Genomic DNA, 23,618 nt, shown 5'->3' with positions numbered 1-23,618 from the left:
AAATCCCATTGCTATTGAGTTGGCCCTTGACCAAGAGCAAGTCCATGTGTTACAGCATAAAACTGCTTCATGGCATTTTCTTGGCTGTTACCTTTACAGAGGCAGATCGCCAGGCCTTTCTTTGACGGTGCCTCTGGGTGGGTTTGAACCACCAATCTTTAGGTTAGTAGCTGATCACAAACCGTTTGCACCATTCAAAGACCTACGTTTTACCCAACAGACATTAATTTTTTGGGTAACTTTTAATTTGGAATAATTTCCAATGTAAAGAAAGTTCCAGAAACAGTACAGAGAACTCCCACATACCTTCATGTGGCTTTCCCAACTGTTCACATTTGCTTTATGATATTGTGCATGTGCGTGTGTGTGTAGACACACAGCTTATATCATCTTTTTTCCTGAACCATTTGAGAGAAAGATGCAGACAAAATGCTCCAGTAGCGTGTTTCCTAAGAACAAGGACACAGTGCCATTATCAAAGCAAGAAGGGAGCTGCTGTGATCTGAGAGGAAGAACGGGGATGGTCGTGTGGGCTCCGGTCCTATGTCCCACCTAAGCGCACTCACTGCCTCTCTCGGCCACGACACCTTGCAGATGCGGCCTCCAAGCATGCAACCCAGGCGTTTTTCGACTGTCTGCGCGCCGAGGTGGAGCAGCATGAGATCGAGGTGACCGTGATCAGCCCAGGCTACATCCACACCAACCTCTCGCGGAACGCCATCACTGCGGACGGTTCCAGATACGGAGGTGAGGCCCACCCCTTCCTGCACGAGCTGACACGCGCACTGCTCTTAGCCGAGTGAGCTTCTGGCCATTCTCATTTGGAATATGATGGTGAAAACTGTAAGTCTTGCTCTGTGGCTGCTGGTCGTGTAGATGCAGACTGCTGAGTAACCTTCACTTTCCCACCATGAGTCATCCTTAGCCCAAGCATCACTGCCGCTTCTTTTGAAGCAAGCCAGAGCTTTGAAGGGTGGAAACTAAGTCTTCAAGCCAAAATACCTCAATGCTGCCAAGTACTCCATGCTCAGATTTTATGGCCAAGGAGCATCATTGGGATCAGGGTTAAAGTGATTATCCTCATGGAAAGAGAATTTCTTGACCTGAGAGGTTCCCTACCCTGGGTGTGGAGAAATGCCCAGCTCAGGCACTCAGCAAAAGCTCAGTCTCCTGGAGGAGCTGGGAAAGGCCTCTAAGAGCCTTCGCTCTGTCTTCAGAGCGGACCTGAGCTGGCCTGCAGGCACAGCTCGGGTCACCTGGCCCTGTGTGCAGACCCAGCAGAGGCCAGGAGACTCCTGCCACTCAAGCTGGAGTTGACCCATGCGTGCCTGCCCTGGGCCCTGTATCCCCGCACACTCCCCCCAGCCCTGCGCCCCCTACCAGTCCTGTGCCAAGAGGCGGGTGCACCTCCCTCAGCAGGCCATTCTCCCCACACTGGAAGCTACACGGCGTGGGGCCAGAGGGCCTCACACAGACTTACACAGGGAAGATCCTTTTTAAAAAGTTCCCTTTGGTGCCATTTAAAAATAAGCAACAATCAGAAACCTTCTATCTCCATTAACAAACACAGCGAGACCAGACACTGCTGAGGAAGCTCAAGCACCAGCCGGCTGGTCAGGCTTTAGTGGAAAACTCAGACCACTAGGGAAGAAGGCATGTCAGTTGCTGTTTACCTAAAAAAAAAAAAACCCAAACCTCTTGCCGTTGAGTCAGTTCTGACTCATATAGGACAGAGTAGAATTGTCCCATAGGGTTTCCAAGGAGTGGCTGGTTTTGAACTGGATTTGAACTACCAACCTTTTGGTTAGCGCCAGACTCTTAATCAGTGTACCACCACTAGCACTTCTCAAGCTCCCCTCAGCTGTCTCATCTAAACATGTAAAATGAAACAGGGCTTCTTCCTGTTCCTTAGCCAGTTAACACATGGCATCGGGAATGGGGGCAGCTATCTGTACTCCCACTCATTGTTCACTTTTGCTTTCGGTGAGCTCATGTGCATGTGGAGGCCCTGGTCCTCTCCTGCCTCTGAGCAGAGCTGAAGCCAAGCTACCCAAGACGGATCAGGTCACATGACATCCCTTAGTGAGTGACTGCTCCAGTAGGCAAAGTTCTCTAAGGCCCGCAAGCTCCTCAGATGTGGTGTGAGGGGCTCCCTCTTGGAGACACCGTCTGGGCCAGCCTTCACCCTGGTCTTAGAGCGTCAAGCAGTCAGACTCTTCTGTTTAAAGCACTGAATCTGGGGCCCCCCATTCTAATAGCTACTACACTCCCCTCGTCCCCTGCTGTTGTGAGGTGTAAATTCGACCTGAACTTGACCGTGGCAGAGCCTGCCATCTCCTTGGAGGCCAAAACCAAGTCTTCCTAGTTCTTTGGCCTTCCTCATTATTTTTCCTTGGCTCCCTGACCGCTGTGTCCCTCCCTCAGCGCTCTTCGGTGCTCACAGCCGGCATGTGGTGGGCGAGCTGGCCAGAGACCTGAGCCTGCAAGCTGTGCCTGAGTCACCTGCCTGTGATGCACATGCATGCCTCGCCAGCTGGGTTCTCGGGGAGCGAACCCTTCCACCTTGCCTCTGGGAAAACCATTTTTCTTCCACAGAATCCTGTCAGAGAGGTTACCTTGGGCTTCCTCTGTTACCCAGGGTGCCTGCTGCATCACCCCCAGCGACAGTGTTCACAGCAGAACTATCTCACTGTGGAGCCAGGCTTTGAGGACAACCCTTAATTAGCTGTAGATCCCATGAACACAGTGCTCCACTGGCACCAGAGAAATAAACCATAGTGAGGGGTGTTCTGAGTTCAAGAACTACCTCCCTCACCCCCGCTCCACCACAGCAGACTGCATCATTTCCACGGGGAAAGAAATAACCAGGGCTGGTGGCACTCCACCTGCCTCCTGATGGAGCAGTCGCGTGGGGAACGCAGTGGCAGACCTAACAGCCCCAGCAAGCCCAGGTCCCCAAGGGACTTCTGCTTTCACGTTCACATGTCTCTTTTGCTTTGTTCTGTGTATTTTAGCTATGGACGAGACCACAGCCCAGGGCCGGAACCCTGCAGATGTGGCCAAAGATGTCCTCAGTGCTGTGGGGAAGAAGAAGAAAGACGTGATCCTGGCTGACCTGCTGCCTTTTCTGGCCATTTATCTCCGAACTCTGGCTCCTGGGCTCTTCTTCGGCCTCATGGCCTCCAGGGCCCGAAAGGAGCGAAAATCCAAGGACTCCTAGGGTGGGGGGTGGCACTTGCCTGTGCGTGGCTGCTCTACAAGGGATGGCTGCATCTGTGGGACTTGGGGAGGTCTGCCTCCTGGTGGGAAAGACGGGCGAGCATGGCTGCAGACCCTGGCCAGGCCCCGCTGGCAGAGAACAGGAACCAGAGAATGCAGCCAGGCTTCTTCCCAGGTTTTAACTCTTAAAAGCATGAAGTGAGTGGAGCAGGCTGGAGCTGAAGTTGTCAGGGACTTCATCGGACCATGCCTCCTTTGAGTTGCAGCCTCAGCAAAAAAAAAAAAAAATCCATTGCCGTCAAGTCAATTCTGATCTAGTAACCCTACAGCCTCAGCAGCTCCTAGAAATTGTTTCAGTCTTGGTTGCTCTCACCTTTGATTTATCCAAGACTACTTACCTAGTTGTTTTGGTAGGTGCACCTCCAGTACTTGAGGGAGAAGCCTGCAGTTTTAAGAAATCATTACTATTCATAACCACTCTCAGGCCCTCCAGTCCTGTCGGTGTAGGAGATGAGCCCACACTTGACCCGAAAGGAGCCGTGGCTGCTCTCTTGACTTCACAGAAGCCTGCAGGGCCCAGCCACCTTTTCCAAGAAGGTAGCCAGCAGGAGGGGGAGCCATGCAGTCCCACATGCCCCCCAGGACACTGGTCGGTGGCTCTTCAAGCAGCAGCCTCCTCACGGAGCCGTCGTCTGTTAGCTGTGACCACTGGTGTCCGAGCCAAAGCGAGTAACTGCTTTCCTCTCTAGGTGTATTAAAAATGCATGGTCGAGCTTCACTGAGTAGGGTCAAATTCAGTTCTGAACTTCCGGAAGAACTTTTCCTATTGAAATTGACAGTTTAAATTGTGTTTTTTCTGGGTCCACTGTACACTTCCCAGAATTGGAATAAAAACTAGGGTAGCACACTGGCACTCACTGTCATAGCTCTGGCCTGGGGAGCATGGATTGTAGACAGTGCACCCAGAGATAGACACCAAAAGCCCCCTGAGAGAGGCGGGGAGGGGAGCAGCTGGGGAGGCCTGGGAACGGATCCACTGACAGCACACCTTGGGCATTCCAAGGCTCTTCGGTTGAAACATGGACACAGGCATGATGGGTGGGTCTCCATTTTCTACATCCATCAACCTTCCTCACGTGGAACAGAAAGGTTTTAGTTTTCATGCTAGACATTAAAATTAGAGCCATCACACACCCCTGTAATGGGAGCCTATGGGTGGAGTCTAATAAACTGGTAAGTGCACCGCAGGCTCTCGGTAATAGCCAGGGCAGATGATGCCATCCCGCTAGATATCAATGAGATGGCAAGCTCCGCTTGGACCCATGTGGGCCAGCACTTGTTGGCTTCATATCCAAGTGCTACTCTTTTTTCCATGAACTCAAGTGGTCAACAAGTGAAGATTCCCAAAGCTGAGGAGTCTCAAGTGTAGCAGCTGCTAAGTCCTTCCTTAGAAGACAGGGAACACCTTCCATGTTAAGGCTGTTGGTTTTGGAGCCACTGTAACAGGTGGCCAGGAGCACACCAAGCCCTTACCAGGGGTGTGGGTCAGTACCTGGTGCATGGAGCAAGGCACTAGGGTTTTCAACCTAGACACCCCCTCTACACTTGAATCCAGTACAGTTGGTGTGTTATCTAACGCTACAACTCAACTCACTTTCTAAAACTATGTTCTACCACGTATGGAAAATCAGTATCATCTGCCATAAATAGAAAATATAAGGCAAACTGGACAATTACTAAATCTAGCTAGATAAGGCTGTGTGCTAAATGCTGGGTCTGAGGCCCAATGAGATTGCAAAGTGCCAGAGAGGCAGGAAAGACAGAGCCCCACCACCACACACACTACCAGGGAAAGGACCTCCAATTGGGAGGGAGTAGAGCCACAGCTAAGGCCCCTGGACAGCCATTGTTCCACAGCTGTGTTGTTGGGTCTGTTGACATCAAGTGACACCACCACTCCCAGGGAATTATCAGAAAGCTTCTGAAGGTGACTGGTGCCTGATGGGAAAGTCTTGTCAAGAGTTTTTTACACCCCCTTATCCACACAGGGTCTTTAGAGAAACACTCTTGGGATGGAATGTATTCTTCAAGCTAGTGTCTGAGTGTGAACGTCTGCCAACGGGAGGGTAATGCTGCTGCTCCAGTTGGTCTTTTCTGTCTTCAGAGTTTGTCTTTGCCCTGGCTCTTTTTCATCCTTGAGTTTAACTGGTAAGGCTTGAAAAGCACCATTTAATTGGTTCTGCCTTCACATGTCTGATAAAAGTTCAGAGACTTTTCCTCTTTGCTGTTTGAGCCTGTTGGTGTTTCATTATCCAGGGCAGAAGCCAGTGGCCTGTGCTTCATGCCAAAGCCAAAGGCTGAGAAATAAGACTGTTTTCCAGACACAACTGTACATCTGTTCTCTGGAGTGACTGGCAAGCACTGATGACTGAGTGAGAGTGACGCACGCAGTCCCCTGGGCGGGCTGCCACTGAAGCAGCACTGAGGGGTCCCTGTCCCTCCCACAGCAGGACTGGCAGCTGCAGAGCCAGATGTGCAGACTGCCAGGAGCAAAGCAAGGCGTGTCTCCACCTTTCCTGACTCTTGCAGGCCTTTCACGTAAACTTCCTCTCCCGTCTCTAAATGGGGGTGCAGGTGGGTTGTTAAAATTGGATAAAGTTGTTACATGATGTGTTTGCTGGAGGGGTACACGCAGGACTGTTACACGAATACGGCACTCACTTTCTCCCAGTTGACAGTAATGCAGTTATTTAATGTTTCCAAAGTGTGGTGGCACGTCAGGAATGGCGTGGTCCACCTGTCAGCTCTCAGAAGGGTGGCAGAGGAGGAGCCTGGCACGGACCAGGACAGGAGGCCATACAGATTCAGGCTGTTTCTCAGGAGCTCCCCTTCCCAGTGACCCTTGGAGTACAGACCCCACCCAGCTGTCCACACCATCACCTGTCCTCCCCTCCTTGTCCAGGGAACATGTCACTAAGATGGCATGTCAGCATCTGGATTAGTGTACCTACCAGAGTCACTGTCCAGGGCAGCTGGGAAATGCAGGAGCGGCGCTGCTTCCACCTGGTTTGTTTCATGCGAGGGCTTCAGTTCAGCAGCCTGAGCAGCTCCGCCGCTTCCAGCACCTCCCCCTCCGACCTCTGATGTGCAGGCAGGGCAAGGGGCTCCCTTTCCAAACTTGGGCCTGTTTGTCACAAAAACACCCACCACTCTGTCCAGCAGGCCAGGAAGCTGGCCCTTGGCACCTGAGGGGTGATGGCACTGGGTTTCAGTATGCGCTGTGCAGTCAGGATGAGGGACATTTGTTTGGGATCACTTTGTGCGGCCAAGGCAGTTACCTCTTTACCACTGTTGCAGATTTCCAAACCCAGACCCCTGCAAATGCCAGCGTACACCCAACACCATTTTGCCACCCAGTCCTCAGATGGGTGAGTAGATGTCTAGGGCCCCTGGAATTAAATCAAAATTTCTCAAATCCTTTGTGGGTCATAGGCACCTTTTAAAATCTTTAAAGGCTCTGGATCTCCCTACAAAAATGGCCTAGTCACCTCTGCCTTGAGGCCATCCCAGGCACCCCAGGCTAAGAACCCTCCCTCCCTCTGCATCAGACGTTCCTGAGGGGTCGGTTTGAATTGGGTCAAGAATCGATCTGACTGTCTAACCCTTCAGAGAGCAGTGGTACGCAGCTCGTCAGGGGTGTCTGAAGAGCAGAGGCCTTAAGGAAGCTGCAGTTGGAGGTATGGGGTCCCTGACCTCTGTGGAGGAGATAATTTTCCATTTACTGAAGCCTTAGTAGGAATGTAGAAGACAACGCTCAGCATGCCCTCCTAGAGGTGCAAAGACTGCTTTTCTGAATGAAGAAACCAATGAGACATGAGGTAGTGAGGGAGAGACAGCTGTTCTCAGAGACGAGTTAACAGGCACCAGGCAGAGGCCAGCTCCATGCAAGGGGTCTGTGAGCCACCCCTGTGGGGCAGTGCTGTAAGGCTGCTCGTCCCCAGGCCTCAGGCAGGAGAACTCGGGGTACACGTCAGGAGCAGTGCTGGTGCTTTAGAAGGACACTGATGTTAATTTGTCCTCCTGAACCAGAACCCCTGGGGGAGGGATCCTGGCCCCACACGCACCCAAAAGAACCTCGATTTCTAGGCTGCACCCCCCTTGACATGCTGCACCCCAAAAAGCATGTTAACAAGGCTGGCCTTGGCAACGATAGGCCAAGGGGAGTCATGGCGTCAGGGGTCTGGCTACCTGGGGCCCAGGCCTGCCCTGCTCTTCTGCGGGTGGAAAGCGCAGGCTGCCACCAGAAGTGGGGTGGGCACACTGCGGTGCCCTCTCCCTGCATGTACAAGCCGCCGCCCAGAGCAGACTACAAGCGTGAAGAGAGAAAACACCTGCAATTGAAACGCTCATCATTTTAATGGTCAATAGCTTCTGGTTGGCTCTGGATGGTACAGTTAAACAATATACTTAAAGACCCTCCCCGCCCCAAACGCGTTCACGCTCTCAGTAGCGTTGGCTTCCATCAGCATTCTACTGCCCAGTCAGATACCCACAGCTTCAGACCCCTTCTTGGGTTATGGAAATCCACATCTTAGTGTAATGAGCTGAAGAACCCCACGATACACCCACGATCTGTGTCATTTTTTTAAAAATAACAAATGTTAACCAACACCTTCCCAGGCTGGGCTGCTTCACAGAGCAAAGCTGTGACTGTGGCAATCTGAGTACTGCTGTCTCTCTGGGCTGGGCTGTTCTGCATTCTCCCCCTTCCTTCCCGAGATCATACGGCGTAGAGTTCGTAAATCTTCTTTACACAGTACACCAGGGCAGCGAGTGCTATCGTGTTGTGCAGTCTCTTTCTGTGCAGGTCGTCCTTCCGGACCAGCACCACCGGGGTGGAGGAGGTGAGTGTGTGCAGAGGCAAACGTGACAGTTTGTAGGCATCGTACTCCACTTGGTACTTGCAGCAAGGGTCAAACTGCCAAGAGATCCCGTAGAGGGTGCAGCAGGCCAGGCTCAGCACGCCAGCCGGCAGGGAGATGTAATGGGAGTACTCCAGGGGCAGGGCTAGCGGGGTGCAGAGGCAGGCAGTGCCCGCCAGCACAGCGGTCTTGTGCAGGCAGTTACCCACGGTGATCCAGCGGGCGGTCTCGTCACCGATGCGCGTGGGCTCGATCACGATGTACTTGTACTGCGCCTCCAGGGCCTGCTCCAGCTCGTACTCAAACTGGTCCTGGGCATTCTCCCCGTTGTAGATCTCGTGCACGATGTAGCAGTCTGTGGCCGACAGGCTGGCCCTTGGGCGGAAGGGTGGGAAAGAGAGATGAAGTTAGCAGGCAGCACTAAGAACTCTGCAGCTTTACCAATCCCGTGGCCGGGCTGCTGGAGCCTGAGGCCTGAGCTAGGGGGACCACACCCATTTGTGTTTATCTCCCCTCAACAGACATACATCAGTAAAGACTCCTTGACTGAAAGAAGGAAACAGTGAGGGATGTGGAGGCCATGTGGAGAGGACTGGTCTCTGAGAAGGACAAGTAACATGCACCAGGCGGTGGCCCGTCCCGTGCAGGGGGTCTGTGAGCCAGCCTGGAGCCCAGGGACAAAGAGGAGTGTCGCCCAGAATCACAGTAACAAAAACACAAGGTCAACAGGATGAAATCTGCTCCTGATTAACTGGGGCAACTGCAGTAGAGGGGTCCTCCATTAAAACCACCAGACACCGGAGGCCGTTAATGCTAAACATCTCGCCCCGGCTCGGCTCCAAAGAAGTCATCCCTGGCCTTGAGAACAAACACTGGCCCTCACGGGTGACAAGCTGAGCACGGCCTTCAGGGCTCCCAAAGGTCCCTAGCATGGTCCACCAGCTCCTCCTCACTGCCTGCTGGGAAGGGCCTCAGCAAAGACCAAGCACATGGCCTCTCCGGCTTGCAGCTCAGAGAGCACCTGGGAAAATCTCTTAAATCCTTTGTGGGTTACGAGCAGCTCCAAAGGCCAGCTCAAGAGAACGGCGACGGGTCTCCAACTTAATGGGCATAGGGACCACACAAGAAGCACTGTTAAAGCAGGCCCATTTCAAGTGGCCTACTGGTCCCCGGCTTCCCTAGAAGGATGGACATGCTCCTGCCCGGCGCCCTACCCAGGGCTACTCATCCCTCTGGGCTGCTGCCCCAGTGGCCCTGCGGCACTTTCGGCCTCTGCAGTCTGACTTCCAGCATCTCGTCACACCCCTGCCAGGCCCCCTGAACACAGGGCTTGCATACCAACTCATACACTTCCAGCCAGACAGCTCTGCGTCTCTGCCTGCCTCCCACCTTCTTCTAGTTCTGTTATCTGCTTGTCTGATCAGAAGCCTCTTGGAGGGACAGACTGCACACAGCTCCCGTTCACATATCACTGCCAGGCCACGCAGTGCCAACCCCTGTCACATGCCCAGGAAAAGCAGCCCAGCTCCGTTTCCCCACACAACCCCAGTCCCACCACAAAGGAGCTGCAGCCAGTGGGCCAGGACACACAGGGCGAATAGCTGTCCCCACAGCTTCAGCCTTCTGGGGACTAGGGTCCTTCCGTGGTCAAGGAGCTGACAGTCCTGAGGGCTCAGACACAGATGCCTCTGGGCTCTGCCGGGGAACAGCTGCCTTTTCATGAATGTAAAGCCATTAGCAACTAGTGAAGACTACTTCAAACTAAGGTCAGCCCCAGAGCCTGAGTTCATCATTAAGGCAACCCCGGCCATCCTTCAAAGACAGAAGCCATCACATGCTCAGGACAGTGGAAACTGGAATTGTCAGGGCAAACCTGCAGGACAGGCCAGGTGATCAGAGTGTGCTGGACAGACAGGCCAGGTGATCAGAGTGTGCTGGACAAAGGACCGGGATCTTGAAAGGCCGCCTTTAGCAAACCGATAAGCACACCTGTGAGGAGGCAGCTGGATGAACACTAGGCTAGATAAATGGCTGAGAAACACAGTCCTGTGGCCACATCGGAAATGAAGTCATCGGTGATGGCCTGATGATGCCCCCAGGGCACAGGGGACAGCAACCTCCCGGGGGGCTTCACTCCCAGGAAGGTCACATACCAGGCACACTGGCTGGGCGTGGGATGCTGGCTGTGACTGACAAAGGAAACCCTTTATCCCAAAGAATGCAACTGTAATTAATCTGGGCTCAGGTGAAGCCTCCTAATTAAATCACAGGTCCTAATTAGCTCTGTGCTGGGACAAGTCAGCTCCCCACAGGTGGAACAAAAAGCCTTCCAAGGTGGGGTGTTGCCAAAACACCCAGCTACCTTGCCAACAGCCAGGGGGATAAATTAACGAGCTGTTTCCATCCATGCTGCTGAAACGGGTAAAGCAGGGTTTCCTTCTGCAGTCCTTTGTGGAGTTCCTCCCCATGGTATCGGTTCACTGAGAGGGAAGCCTCCTCCCAAGCAGGATTCAGAACGTCAACCACAGCTTTTAGCAAACAAGTGCGCAAACCTGGGAGGCAGGCTTCACTCCTGCTGGATAGACGGTCAGGAACGCACGCTCTCCTGTGGCCACGTCAGAAATATCACTGCTAGACTGATCACCCCTCAAGGGTGGGTGACAGTGTCCTCCTGGGAGGGGCTCCATTCCCAGGTGGGCACATGTTCTTTATGTTCTCAAGTTCCTCAGCCAGAGACAGAGGGGCCATGCAAGGTGCTGATGTGTGAAACCCAGAGGAGTCGCTGGGTACCAGTCGGCTCCTGCTGAGTACCAGGGAGGTGGGGTGCCTGTGGTCTGGCCACCACAGGTGAGCTTTGGGAGCCACAGAGCCTCTCTGGGTCCTCACACCCTTCTTGCTGGGACCAACAGCAAAACGTGGGTGTCAAGGCTGGGGTTACAGAACATTTCTCGCCCAAACCCACCCTCTTGCAGCAGACCTGTAGCCATCCTGAATGTAGTGGAAAACACGGTCAGTCCCAGTAAGAAAATCCCCACACCTGGAACACAAACAGCCCCATCTTGACAATGCATCACGGTGCCATCCCATCTCTCTCCCCGGCACCCCATTTTACATGCCCCTCCCCTCTGTGGGCCCAGCTAGCACTCTTCATCCCCCTATGCCCACATCTGCCCAACCCACTTCCAGGGCAGAGGACAAGGCTGTCTCCTGGGATTTGTTAGGATACATTGTGTCCATGGGTCCTGACACACAGAAATAAGTGGGAGGCCATGCCTCAAGGGTCCCTTCTCACTCTGGCATTAGGTGCACCAGGTGCCAGCCAGAGTGAGCACAGGCAAGGGCGGTGAGATGAGGTAGGCAGGAACTGGTCAGTGGTGGCCAGGTCCTCATCCACAGAGGGGCTGCCCTCAGCTGCAAGGCAGTCTTGCAAACACTACAGCTTGCAGCGAGGGTGTAGACACAGCTGCACTCACCCACGCCCAAATACCCAGCCTGTACATGCCCGACTGTCTGTCAGCATCCACCTCCTGGAGTCCCCAGTGCCTTCATACGGGTAAGTAAAAGCCTTCAGGAGTTATGGTCACCCCATCCCTCTCTATGAACGTACACCAAAGACACACGATGTGAAAACCAGAAGAACACAGCCCTGTGGAGTACGCCTTCAGACAGTAATGAGGTCTCCGGAGTCAGTCCAGCAGGCAGTGCTGTCCACAACCACCCGAGACCACTCACAAACCTGCTTAAAAGCCAAGTCCAGACATGCCTAGAGAAGGACAGGGATTCTGAGTCTCTTTTGGGAAAAGATAACATCTGAAGTCTAGAACTGTAGCTGTCCAGTATCCTACCGTGACGTACAAGCAAAGAGGCAGCACGGTCCCCACAAGGCAAAACAGACAGACACGTACGAAGTAGAAACACTCTTGTCCGTATCCACTTGACCAGGCAGGCGGCACCCACAACCTCTACACAGGCTGGTGGGAGTGCTGGCACCATACCCTCTGCAAACCCAGGTCTCTGAGGCTGCCAGGACCCTGGACTCAGTTTGCATGTGATCCTGACTGCTCAGCTTCTTCAGGTTAGGAAGCCTGGGAGAGAGTCTTTTCCAGCCATCACCCGGCTACCCCAGTATCCACTGTGTGTGGCAAGCTGTTTCCAGGTCCGATAGGACAGAACTAAGGAAAGAGCTAGCGAGAAGGTTGCCTTCAATCACCTCAAAGCATCATGAGCCCATCCTCAGACTGAAGGCTATGGGTCTGAGACCCCGGGCTACTTCAAGCATAGTACGTGGTACAGATAAACAAAGAACAGGGATTTACTCTCTAGATAGTAGACACTTGTTATTTTTGGTGATGGGAACGGTAACACCGAATGAGGGTGAAGTGTACACTGCTTAATGAGGTAAGCAATGCCACTAAAAAGTACACAAGAAAATAAGGACCTGTTGGTAATCACTATGGCATATGTAATTTTAAAACAACCAAAGAACTAGATGTGTAGGTACATATGTATGTATGTAGACACACAGGTGTATATACAGATACATGCATAGGTATATGCATCTATGTGACTCTGCACATATACACAAAATAAAGCACATGGGGGCACAGTTACAGATACGTCTTAGATATAACCAAATACCTCACGAGATTGGACTTCTGGGTTTGAAGGATTAGGACCACAGCCTCGTGGGACATCTCGGTTAACTGGCATAATATAGTTCATTAAATTATGTTCTACATCATAGCTTAATGAGTAGTGTCTGGGGTATTGGCAACCTAAGATACAGCTATCGGTCTCTATTCGTCCGAAGCAAAAGAGAAAGAAGGAAACCAAAGACTCAAAGAAGAAACTAGTCTACAGGACTAATAGTCTACACAAACCACGGGCTCATCTACCCTGAGACCAGAAGAACTAGATGGTGCTTGGCTACCACTACCGACTGTTCTAATCTGGGCCACAATAGATGGACCCTTATAAAACGGGAGAAAAAAAGTAGAAAAGAACTACAAATTCCTAAAAAAAAAAAAAAAAATCCATTCCTACTGGACTGGTTGAGACTGGAGGACTCCCCAAGACTACTGACCTGAGATACTCTTCAAACCTTGAACCAAAATTAACCCCTGAGGTCACCTTGTAGCTAAATAACAAACTGGCTCAAAAAATAATTACCACTACCCGTGAGTACTGTGCTCCTTCAAAAAATCACTTACGTGAGACCAAACAGCAATGACTTTAAAACAAGGATGAGAATGTAAGCGGACAGGGAAACTAGATTACTGGAAAGACCACCCAGAGTGGAAATAATGAGAAAGTTCATATATTGTGAAGAATGTAACCAAGGTAACTGAACAATCTGTGTAGAAATTGTTGAATGCAAACCTAGACTACTGTGTAAACCTTCACCGAAAACATAATATTCTTAACGGCAAAAACAAAGATCAAAATCAAGAGCTAGTTGGAATCTTTTGAGTGCTGAGCTTCCAAAGGGGCTATACTTCTGCTTTTCATTGAGGTGTGCTGGACCAGGAAGAAAGCCTAATAAAGAGCCACATTAAGAAAAATGAGAGGGCACTGATAGGGAAAGGCTCTACACGTAAAACTGAGAGAGGTGAGGTTCAGAGCAATTTACAGTACTGTGAACTTTAACGTATTTCTCAAAAGTATGTATTTGCTTTTATACACACAAACATTTCTGCGAAGCTACATAAAGACCTGGGTTGTTACGACTGCCACTGGGAAGGGGAAGTCAGTGGCTCAGGAGACAAAAAGAAGGGAGTTACATTTACTAAATGACTTTTGAACCTTCTGCATTAGGTACATGGATGCACTGAACTTTCTCTGGTACTTAAGGAGTAGGGTTACTCTCCAAAGTATACTTTGTCAGCACTGAGACACTACAGCTGTGGAGTTCAAGTGGTTCTTAGCCTGCTGAAGACCTTCAGAGTGGGTGCTGGGTTAACGGGCACCTGTAACCTGGGGTCCCTGACCCGCCCGCTGCCTCTAATCAAGAGCCAGCTTCAACCCTCCCTTCACACTTGCGCCTCCTGGTGAGAATCCTCACCGGAGGTGGCAATTAGGGCAGGAACTCTGGAGAACAGTGGCTTCTCTAGCCCACGGTGGCCCTAACAGACTCCACTTCCCTCTGGAACCCGGGCAGAGGTGCTGGTCTCAATCGCACCCATGGGTACACCTGGCAGCTCACCCAGAACCTGGCCAGGGCCCCCAGAGCCAGCTGGGCAGGACACTGGGTTTACTAGGAAGCTCTGACGTGGGCTTCCCAAAGTCTGGAACTATTCAAGGGTGTTCAGAGCAGTGCTGCTTTTTGAGGGCAAAAGATCACTGTCAGGAGACATAAACTGTGATGACCTCCTGACAGAATGAGCGAGCCACAGCTACCCACTTCAGCAGGGCTGTGGCACTCGTGTGGAAGGTGGAGGAGGGGGAAAATGAGCTGCAAAGCACGTGACACCTTACATAGAAAATCAGTACGGCATGCAACACGAAGCGCTGTGCCCTTCAGGAATGCGTTCACGTGTGCTGAAACTATGAAGAAAGCCAGGAAAGGACAGGCAATCCGGGAGGGAGGCGGCCTCTGCCTGGGAGGAGAGGACAGAGGCGGGGACACGAGTTTTCCACTGCAGACATGGGTGTTACTACTTTATGGTTAACAGCTTTACTGAGACACGATTCATGGCCACTCGATTCACCCCTTTAAAGGATACAATTCAGTGGGTGTTAGTGCAGTCAGGGTTGTGCAGCCATCACCACCACTCAGTGTCAGAACACTTTCGTCACCTCAAAAAGAAACCCTGTACACTTTAGCTGTCAACTCCAACTCCTCCCCAGCCTTCCCGCAGCCCCAAGGCAGCCACTCATCTACTTCCTGACTCTGTGGATTTGCCTCTTCCGGACTTTCATATAAATGGAATCACACACGTGCGGTCTTTTGTGACTGGCTTCTTTCTCCCAGCACGTTTCCAGTGTTCACCCATGGTGCAGCAGCCTTACACCTGTTATAAACATCCTTTTGATATGTGTAACGTTCAATTTTTTTTTTTTAAATCAAAGGCAAACTATATGAGGTGAAGTATCAAAGGTACTAAAAAAGGTACTAGGCCCCAAAAAAGGTCAACAGTGGTGTTCTTTGGATGGTGGCTGTAACCTAGCAGTGTCAGAAGTCTCCTAACTTTAGGGGGAGGGAGGAGAATCAAGACCGGCCCAAAGCTGGTTCCTATGAGATGGCAGTCAGACGTATCTCCACTCCCCTCCCCCACACGGCACTCTCTACTTCTCTGTTGGGTTCGATAATTCATAACTATGGCCACGTAGAACTCACAGACCATACTCACAATTATGTGGTTTATTAGGGGAGTTTATCAGGGATCAGGATCAGCTTGGAAGTAACAGGACACAGCTCAGGAGACAGGATACAGTTCTCCAAGGACAGCCTTCAGCTTCTTCTTGGCCATGCCTGCAGGTAGGCAGCTCTCTCTCAGCCGTGCCCACTGCTTGGCCTTCTCTCAGGCCTCTGGCCTGCTCTGTCAAGTGTTATAGCTTTTTAGCTCCACCGACAAGTGCCCAGAGGCACCCTACTCCACCAGCAAGCCTCCAGCCCGAAGGTGCTCAGCTCTCTGGGAAGCCCACTGCAGCTGTCTTGCACTGGTCTTCTGGTTCCTACTATCTCTCGCTGCTGCTACTTGTGCCGCTGCCGCACCACCTCTCATCATCTTCAGTGTGACAGCTCTGTCTCCTGTATCTAGAAGGTTCTCAGCGTAGAGACGCTGGGTCCAACGGATGCATTCCACTCCATCTTCTTCATGGTCGTATGGTTCCCCTCAGCCTCTGTGGGACTGGCTCTTTTATAAGCCTACTCCTCCCACCAAGACCCAGAACTGACCAATCCCTTAGTAGGCCACAGTCACCTAATTTGCATAGTAATCAAACAATCTCTGCAAGGCTTTTACGCACCTTATTTGCACAGTAAGCTGTCCAATCCCTTTGCAAGATTGGACTAGCAAATCACCTTGCCAGAACTATAAATCCAGGGCCAGAAAGGCCATATACAAAGAGAAATCTGTTATATTGCAGTGGCCTAACAGGTAATTTTTTAATTTTTCTTCAGAATTTTCTGTATTTTCCAAACGTATACTTGTTTTAAAATGAGAAAAATAACTATAAACTTTTTCTTAAAAAGAAAAATTGTGTTCAACAGCACTGTATGCCTCAGGGTGAAGAGACCAGACCCTCACGGAGCTCCCACTGCCAAGGATAACAGGGGGGGCAATTTCTTGCTCTGGCAGCTTCTCTGATACCTCCCTGAGAAGGGGCAGATCAGGGGCAGGTCCACCACCACACGGTGACTGGACACAGCAGTGTGTGGGCAGAGGTGGCGTGCTGGTCTCCCATCCTGCAGTCTGGCCAGCAAGGAGAACTCCATTTCCCTGCTGCACTGAAGCAAGCACTGGCCAAGTTTACCCACAAGCCGCCATCACGTCCTGGCCTTACTAGACCAGAAGGACCAAATCTACCCGGAGAGGGAGTGGGGTCCCAGGCTCGTTGGCAGGGCCTCAGAGCACACCACCAAGCCTTACTCATGTAGACAGAAGTACCCAGAGCATTTAGTGGAAAAAAAGCCAGAAGATGTATCAAAAGTTAAAAGAACTGCAAAAATAGCCATGTGAACCCATGGGAGGATAAGCCAAGACATACAACAATGCTACTTACAAGCCCATTTTAGGTAATAAAATGCTGGTACCTAACAGGAACTCAGATCCCTCATATCTCAAATACAAAGGAACAGCAACCCCAAGTTCATCATGGAGTCTGTGGCACTGGGCTGGGAGGGAACAAGGTCCCAGGAAACATCTAGGGAAGTACATTCATAGTGAGTGACAGAAGGGGAAACCAGTCACAGCAATTAAGAGAACTGGTGATCTGAAAAACTAAACAAGGCCCATCTGTCAGGTTTTTCATTTAATAAGCATGTGATTGCTTGGTTACCTGTGATGTACGAGGCCTTGGGCTCTATCCCCAGATCTAGGAAAAAACTCCCTCTTGCCTAACCAAGGACTGCTTCCTCAGGAGCCCAAAGGAGGCAGAAAGGTTGAGCAGTAAAATCCCAGGCTGTAGATTTAATTTAAAGGCCGGTAGGACAGAAAGGCACAGGCACATAGTCCCAAATATTGAGGACGGTTTCAAACAGCCCAAGGAATTCGGACAGGGCAAATGACATTTTCATCTGCTTCAGAGAAGATCATGTGCAAGAGAACACACCCTTCTTCCACCTGCTCTAACACAGCAGCTCATCTGCTCTACGAATGAGAACATGGTGCCCCCAGTGTGGGAGCTGAGACCTGGATTCAAGCTTCCTCTCAGGTATGCACTGGCTTTATGTCCAAGGCGAACACCCTGCTGCCCTGAACCAGCTTCTCTTGTGTCCAATGAGGCTAACAGCCTTTGGCTCTCAGGGAGTCCCACAGTGAGCACCGTGTGTCAAACAATGCTGATAGCGGCCAAGCACCACCCTTGAGTCAGGCATACATGGCTAAATTTAAGTCAAATAAAAGAGACTGTTTTTCTGTTGCACTAGCCACATTTCAACAGCCACATGTGGCTAATGACTACCCTAGTGGACAACGCAAATGCAGAACATTTCCATCACAGAAAGTCCTCTTGGAGAGCCTGATCTAAAGATCTGTTTTGACTACTAAATGATTACTGGATTTCCCCAAGAACGCCTTGGACCCTGGAGATGCTGCTGGCACCAGGGACAGAGTCGAGTAGCAGTTGGGAGGTTTCCCTGAGTGCTCTCTCTCATGGAGTAGTTTTCTGGCACACCCACAGGCCCACCGGCTAGGGAAGCAAGACTCAGACTCAGCCACAGCTTCCAGTCTCCTTCTGCCTCACTGGACACAGGAGGACCCTCCACCCCACAGGAAGGTAGCACTGCACTGTTATGCTGGGGCACAAAGTATTTCATTTGGAATCCAGACGGCCTGAGTGAAGACAGGAAAACAGAACTTCCGTCTTGCAAAGGCCATCAGTGAACCACAATGGATCCTAACCTAAAATATCCATCTTGTGGGAGTCACTGTCTGTGGGTGAACAGCTGAGCAGAACACCACACACTGGTTGAACATCTGCAAACCTAAGTACAACTCCTGTCTCTGCTGGGCTCGTCCAGGCCAGGAGGAAAGAACCATCTCTACCACACAAAAGAGCCATAGTGCAGGTTTTCAGGAGGGGTAAAAGACTCAAGAATCTTAAGGGTCCTCAGCTCTACAAGGGGAAGCCCAGATCAGAAAGAGGGGTGTGCCACCCCAGGAATGAGAACCAACTTGCCAGTGACTACCCACCTGACTTGTGGTCCATCTGCTCACTCAGCTGGTGAGCAAGTCAGCCATCTTGTACCAAGTCTAAGATCACAGGTGAAAGCAAAGCTGTCAGAGAGGAGGGCAAGCACCAGGAGAAGCAAGTGTGGTACTACTGACAGATGCTGAGGACTGCCCACCTACAAAATGCTGGGCGAGAGAATGTACAAGCTGGTGGGAGGACCACAACAAATAACCTAATTATAACCTGACCACTGGGTCCCAGTGAGCCGGCACTCTGACCACGACAGGCCTCTGAACAGCTGGCTCCCTTGTAGCATGGTCAAAAGCAGATCCAGTCCACCTTCACATGGTTAAAAGAAAGAGAACTCCAAGCACATGGCTACACTCACATTCCAGCAATCACCAGGAAGAAACCGAGGCGCTCAGGGCCCTGTGAGAGAGAATAACGAGCAGCCCGAACTAGCCCGGCGGGGCCGTCTGAGCTGGCCCCTCAGGCACACAGGTGGTAGAACACACGTGTACCTGCACTGTGCTTTCCTAGGTGGGCAAGTGTGTCTCATAGACGCTGACGGGACAAGTGGCATTCTGTTTGATGTGCTCGCTGCCAGTGTGCAGGATTCTGAACAAGAATTCAGGTTACAGCTCAGAGTCTGACGTTCTTCATTACAAACACTGTTGATTCCCTAAATTTAATGGAGTGAAAAGAAAAATCAACATGCAAGCAGCTATCATCTCGTGTTTTCCACCCCTCCTGTTTTAGATAGAATAACTTTCCGTGATACGGAAACAATCCACATCTGCTCTGTCCAACACGGCAGCCACAAGCCACATGGGGCTATTAATATTAAGCACCTGGGATATGACAAGAGCAACCAAGGGGTTGAATTTCCTTTTTATTTAATTTAAATTTAATTGCTACACGTGGCTAGTGGCTACTGAATTAGCACAGTGTGAGAACCAGGTAAAGCAAGAAGCTATGCACACTTTAAGCTGGACCATAATTAACACACAGCTGACAATGGTAATGCTTATGGGAATCTGGCATCAGAAGAGCCTTTAAACGCAAGGCATGCTACAGAACTTGAAGACAGTTTGCCAAAAATGTTGCTCTGCTCTAGCATAAAGCAGATTCCAACCAAGTGCAGCAACTTGGAAAAGTGGCCTCACAGTACGGGCTGAGATTTGAGTCAGCGCAAACCTGACACAGAGCAAAGTCATTCAAGAGAACCATGAACAGCTTACTTCAGTCCTAAGATGCAGTAACACCCTCATCATCTAGGGGGCCCCACCCCAAGAATCTTCTACTGAGCAGCAATGGAAGTATGCCCCAGAAGGCAGCTCCCTGGCCCAGCGCAGGGTTACGTCTCCCTCCACTGCTCAGCATGGGAGCACCTGATGAAAAATGGGCTCAGGCAAAGGATTCCAGCTGAACCTGGTCAGGGCCTCAGGGCGAAGGGAAACAAAGGGTCCCCCCACAGCCATACCATATTATCTGGAAGGAGTGCAATGGTCCCACCCAAACCACAAAATCAGATGTCCCGTTTCTGAGTGGCACGTGATATCCACGTGTGTGAATACAGCCTTCAGTTCCAGGCCAAAGTTTGCAAAGAGAACACCTACAGAGACCTGCCAGTGAAGGTGTCAGACAGGGAGCAGTCAAGCTTGACATGGCAGTCAAGCAGGAACTGGAGAGCACGTGCTCTATCCAAAACAGCCACCTCTATCCAGCTTGTTGAGAAAGTTTTATGTAAAATCTCTCAATCTATAAGTGTTGGCAACTAATTTAATTGTTTTAAAAATTGAGGGCCAACAGGGAAAAAGGATAAATAGGCAAATGCTAGGTTGTGTATGGTTTTGCAACAGTAACAACCACCCAAAAAGAGGGGGGACCCTACAGATGCTAATACTAATTAGACATAACCAATCACCTCGAAGGATTCATTCTCTTGGTCTGGGGGCTTAGGGCCGTGGTCTTGTGGGATACTCGATTGGTCTTCTGGGCAATCCAGTCAACTGGCATAATATAGTTCTTAAAGTTCAAGTCCTACCTCCCAGGATGGTAAGAAGGGTCTGGGGTTTGAAAAACTTACGAGTGGCCACCTAAGACACAACAATTGGTCCTTATTTTTTGGGAACAAAAGAGAAAGAAGAAAACCCAAGAATCAGAGAAGGAACAGGGCAACAGGACTGTCTCCTCCACCTCCAGACTAGAAGAGCTAGTGGTGCCCAGCTACTACTCTTGAACATTCTGATCAAGAACACAACAGATGAATCCTGATAAAAGGGGAGAAAAATGTGGAATGGAACTTCAAACTCTTAAAGAATACAGAACTACTAAACCTACTGAGGCTCTGTCCTAAGACCATGGCCCTGAGTTGATCTTCAAACCTTGAACTGAAACTACCCTCTTAAGTCACCTTTAAACTAAGTAACAGTTTAACCCAAAGAGTAAAGATTGTCACCCAAGAGTACTGTTTCTTAAAAAAAAAAAAAAAAATCTTGGTATATAAAACCAAAGGGTCAACAACTACTTTAAAAAATAGATAAGAAAATTGGGGAGCAGGGAGATTAAGTAAATGGAAGTGAAACAACTAGAACAGAAATAGAGAGAATGTTAACACAATGTGAAGAATGTACTAATGTTACTGATCATTTTGTCCAGAAACTGTGGAATAGGAGCCGGCTTGGTTGCATGTATTTTCATCAAAAATAAAATTAAATTGAAAAAAAATTTTTTTGATGGTCAACAGTTAAGGGCCGGATTCACCCTATAGGCTGCTGGTTTGCAAGGAAAAAAAAAAAAAATCCCCAATATGTTCTATTTTCTTGCTTCAAGTTTGCTGGCACTGGTCCTGTACCTACCATGCTGGAGGCATCCCCACTTGGCCCTTCCAGCCGCTTTTATGCAGTGAGGAAGAGTGCCTTTTTTCCCTAAGAAGTTATTTCCAATTACTAACAGATTAATGTTTGCCTTAAACATCTTGAAAATGTTAGTTTTAAGGCCACCTGGAAACCTAAAGGTAGCTTCTTTCCATGGTCGTTCTAAAAAATACCCGGTGGGAATTAGGGGAAAAAAAAAAAAATTGCTTGGCACCGCGCTTCCAAGGAAGAGGAAATGCAGAATGGCCAGTATTAGATAACTCTGAGCTCAAGAACAAAACTAAGCTGAAGAATTCTACCACAACTGCCAAACAGGAAGAATCTTCTGAGCCGGGAAAGCCATTTGCAGGCAACAGTAATGAAAACGTGATGGAATCAGACAAAGAAAAGTAGTTGAGAGAGAACTTTTCTGTTTAACAATCCTTGCCAAAAAGCAAAACAAAACAAAACTTTCCTTTCTTGCTAACTTCTGCTACGCCAATCGACCCTAACAGAATGGATAGGACAGTTAAAGCTGGATGGCTCCACCAACACACGTCCTCTCCTGAACTCCTAGTAGCTGAACGCTTCTAATGGCTTCTAGTAGCTGCAACTGCTTTCCATAAGCAACAACTGCAAATCCAACATTAAACACAAAAACTACTCCGATTTCATTTTCTAGAAACCAGTTATCCAGACAGACATCCACTCTGGAAGAAACATGCTCCTAGCTCCCTAACCACACACCGTTTATCAGGAAAGGTCACTTTAAAGGACTTAGACGACAGGGGCGCTTGCAGAGAACCCTCAGAAAGTCCAAGAATCGCCCCTAGAGGAAGAGGCCGTCTCTCCGCCGGGGACAGACGCATCTCGACCGGCTAGGGCTCCCTCTCCGCCCCCCGCAAACGTGCAAATTCGCACAGCCTCTCCATAGCTGACCTGCTTCTGTCACTGCGTCCCCTTCCTCCTCCCTCCAACCCGGCCGCCACCAGTAGAAACCTGTCCCGGGAGCCATTCCTCGCCACGGTGAGGGCCGCGGGGGACGTGCGCGTGGCTAGGCGGGACTCTGGGGCCTGCGCGGGGGGACCCGGCCCTTTCACACGGCGCGGCCGGGTCGCGGCCCACCTCGCCCGGCCCGCCACCACCCCATCCACTGAGTCCCCGCACTTCTGCGCCCTGGGAAGCTGGCCTTGGCTTGGCCCGAGCGGGCGCCGGTTCCCACCCGTGTACCAGATCCTCCCGGACTGGGTCCCCGCGTGCCCGGTGGGGGACGAGGAGGGCGGGCGGGAAGACGGAGCCTGAGGGCTGAGGCCGGGTGAGCGCTGCTGCTCTAGGAGGCCCCAGCGGGCTCCACGGCTCCTGAGGCGCCTGCCCCGGAGAAACAACAAGACCCGAACCTCACCTCTCTCGGGTGCTGCCGCCACTGCTGCCTGGGCCAAGGCGCCTCCTTCCCCAAGCGGCCATCTTGGAGACACTCTGCTCGCAAGCGCCTGGCGCCAAGGCGGACCCCAGGCTGCTGCGGACCGAAGGGAACTGTAGTCCATCAGCAGCCCCGCGGCAGCCGGGACGCCGGGGCCGCACAGCGCCGGACCGCAACACCCACAGTGCACCGCGCGCCGGAAGCCCCGCTTCCTGCCTCCTGGGAGACGTAGTCCTCGTTGGGGCGGGCCGCCGGGAGACTCAGCTCTCAGGGCGCTTTTAGAAGTTAAACTCTCGAAGCTCGCAGCCTGGGGACTCAGGCGCCCCCCGCTTGTCTGTCCTTGGCTCTCGAGGGCAAGTAGGTGAAGGGGAGAAATAAAGGAAAGTGCCTACAGCTCCCAGCATGCTCCGCGGGAGGCGGCCCTCGCCCTGCCCGCCGTCTGCCGCGCTGCGTTCCCTGCGGCGGCCGCGGACTAGCAGTCGCGCTGGTTCTGCGGCTCCGCCTGGTCTGGCCAAAGCGCGCCGCTCGTCTTCCCGGTGCTGCGCCGGCGGGCCCAGCTCGGGCCCCTCGGCCTCGCCCCACGCGAAGACGGCGGGACATGCCCTTCACATCCGCCTCCGCTCCCTAAGGTCATTGAGGGGCAGGAGGCGCAGCTCGGACCCATTCGCCCAGATTGTCTGGATTCCGGGGACACTTTGGAGACCAAGTCAGGCGCGGCCCCTGCTGTCACGGAGCTGGAGGAGAGAGTCTGAAAGCAAGGAAGAGAAATCCCTACAGTCTGCGATAATTGCTGCCAGGGAAATAGGGTTCTCTGATGGAGAAAAACAAGCCAGGGGTCTTTTAGATAGGGCCGCTGGGGCCTTT

The 23,618-nt window shown here is 51.3% G+C and overlaps 2 protein-coding genes across 5 annotated transcripts in view; one reads left to right on the top strand and one right to left on the bottom strand.

The window, feature by feature from the left end:
- The window catches only part of DHRS7B (dehydrogenase/reductase 7B), a 39,815-nt gene extending 33,524 nt beyond the window's left edge, over positions 1-6,291 (top strand). For all 3 annotated transcript variants that reach the window (XM_023539715.2, XM_003420676.4, XM_064279430.1), the window contains exons 6-7: positions 595-747; positions 3,015-6,291. In XM_023539715.2, coding sequence (XP_023395483.2) covers positions 595-747; positions 3,015-3,220 — 359 coding nt within the window. In that variant the 3' untranslated portion in view covers positions 3,221-6,291. The remainder of the gene's footprint in view (positions 1-594; positions 748-3,014) is intronic.
- Positions 6,292-7,616: 1,325 nt separating this feature from the next.
- Positions 7,617-22,867, bottom strand: TMEM11 (transmembrane protein 11). 2 transcript variants are annotated; one of them, XM_010600217.3, is made up of 3 exons: positions 22,737-22,852; positions 18,998-19,158; positions 7,617-8,516 (listed from the first exon to the last, which is right to left on the bottom strand). In XM_010600217.3, the coding sequence occupies exons 2-3, from the start codon at positions 19,057-19,059 to the stop codon at positions 8,000-8,002; spliced, it is 579 nt and encodes a 192-aa protein (XP_010598519.1). In that variant the 5' UTR covers positions 19,060-19,158; positions 22,737-22,852; the 3' UTR covers positions 7,617-7,999. The 2 variants fall into 2 exon arrangements, with proteins under 2 accessions (XP_010598519.1, XP_010598518.2); XM_010600216.3 differs by lacking the exon at positions 18,998-19,158 and having other exon boundaries at positions 22,737-22,867.
- Between the last annotated feature and the right edge of the window lie 751 nt (positions 22,868-23,618).

This window comes from Loxodonta africana, chromosome 2 (assembly GCF_030014295.1).
Source record: "Loxodonta africana isolate mLoxAfr1 chromosome 2, mLoxAfr1.hap2, whole genome shotgun sequence".
NCBI classification, from domain to species: domain Eukaryota; kingdom Metazoa; phylum Chordata; class Mammalia; order Proboscidea; family Elephantidae; genus Loxodonta; species Loxodonta africana.
Note: the sequence above shows the minus strand (reverse complement) of the source record. Positions and strands in the feature narration are given on the sequence as shown.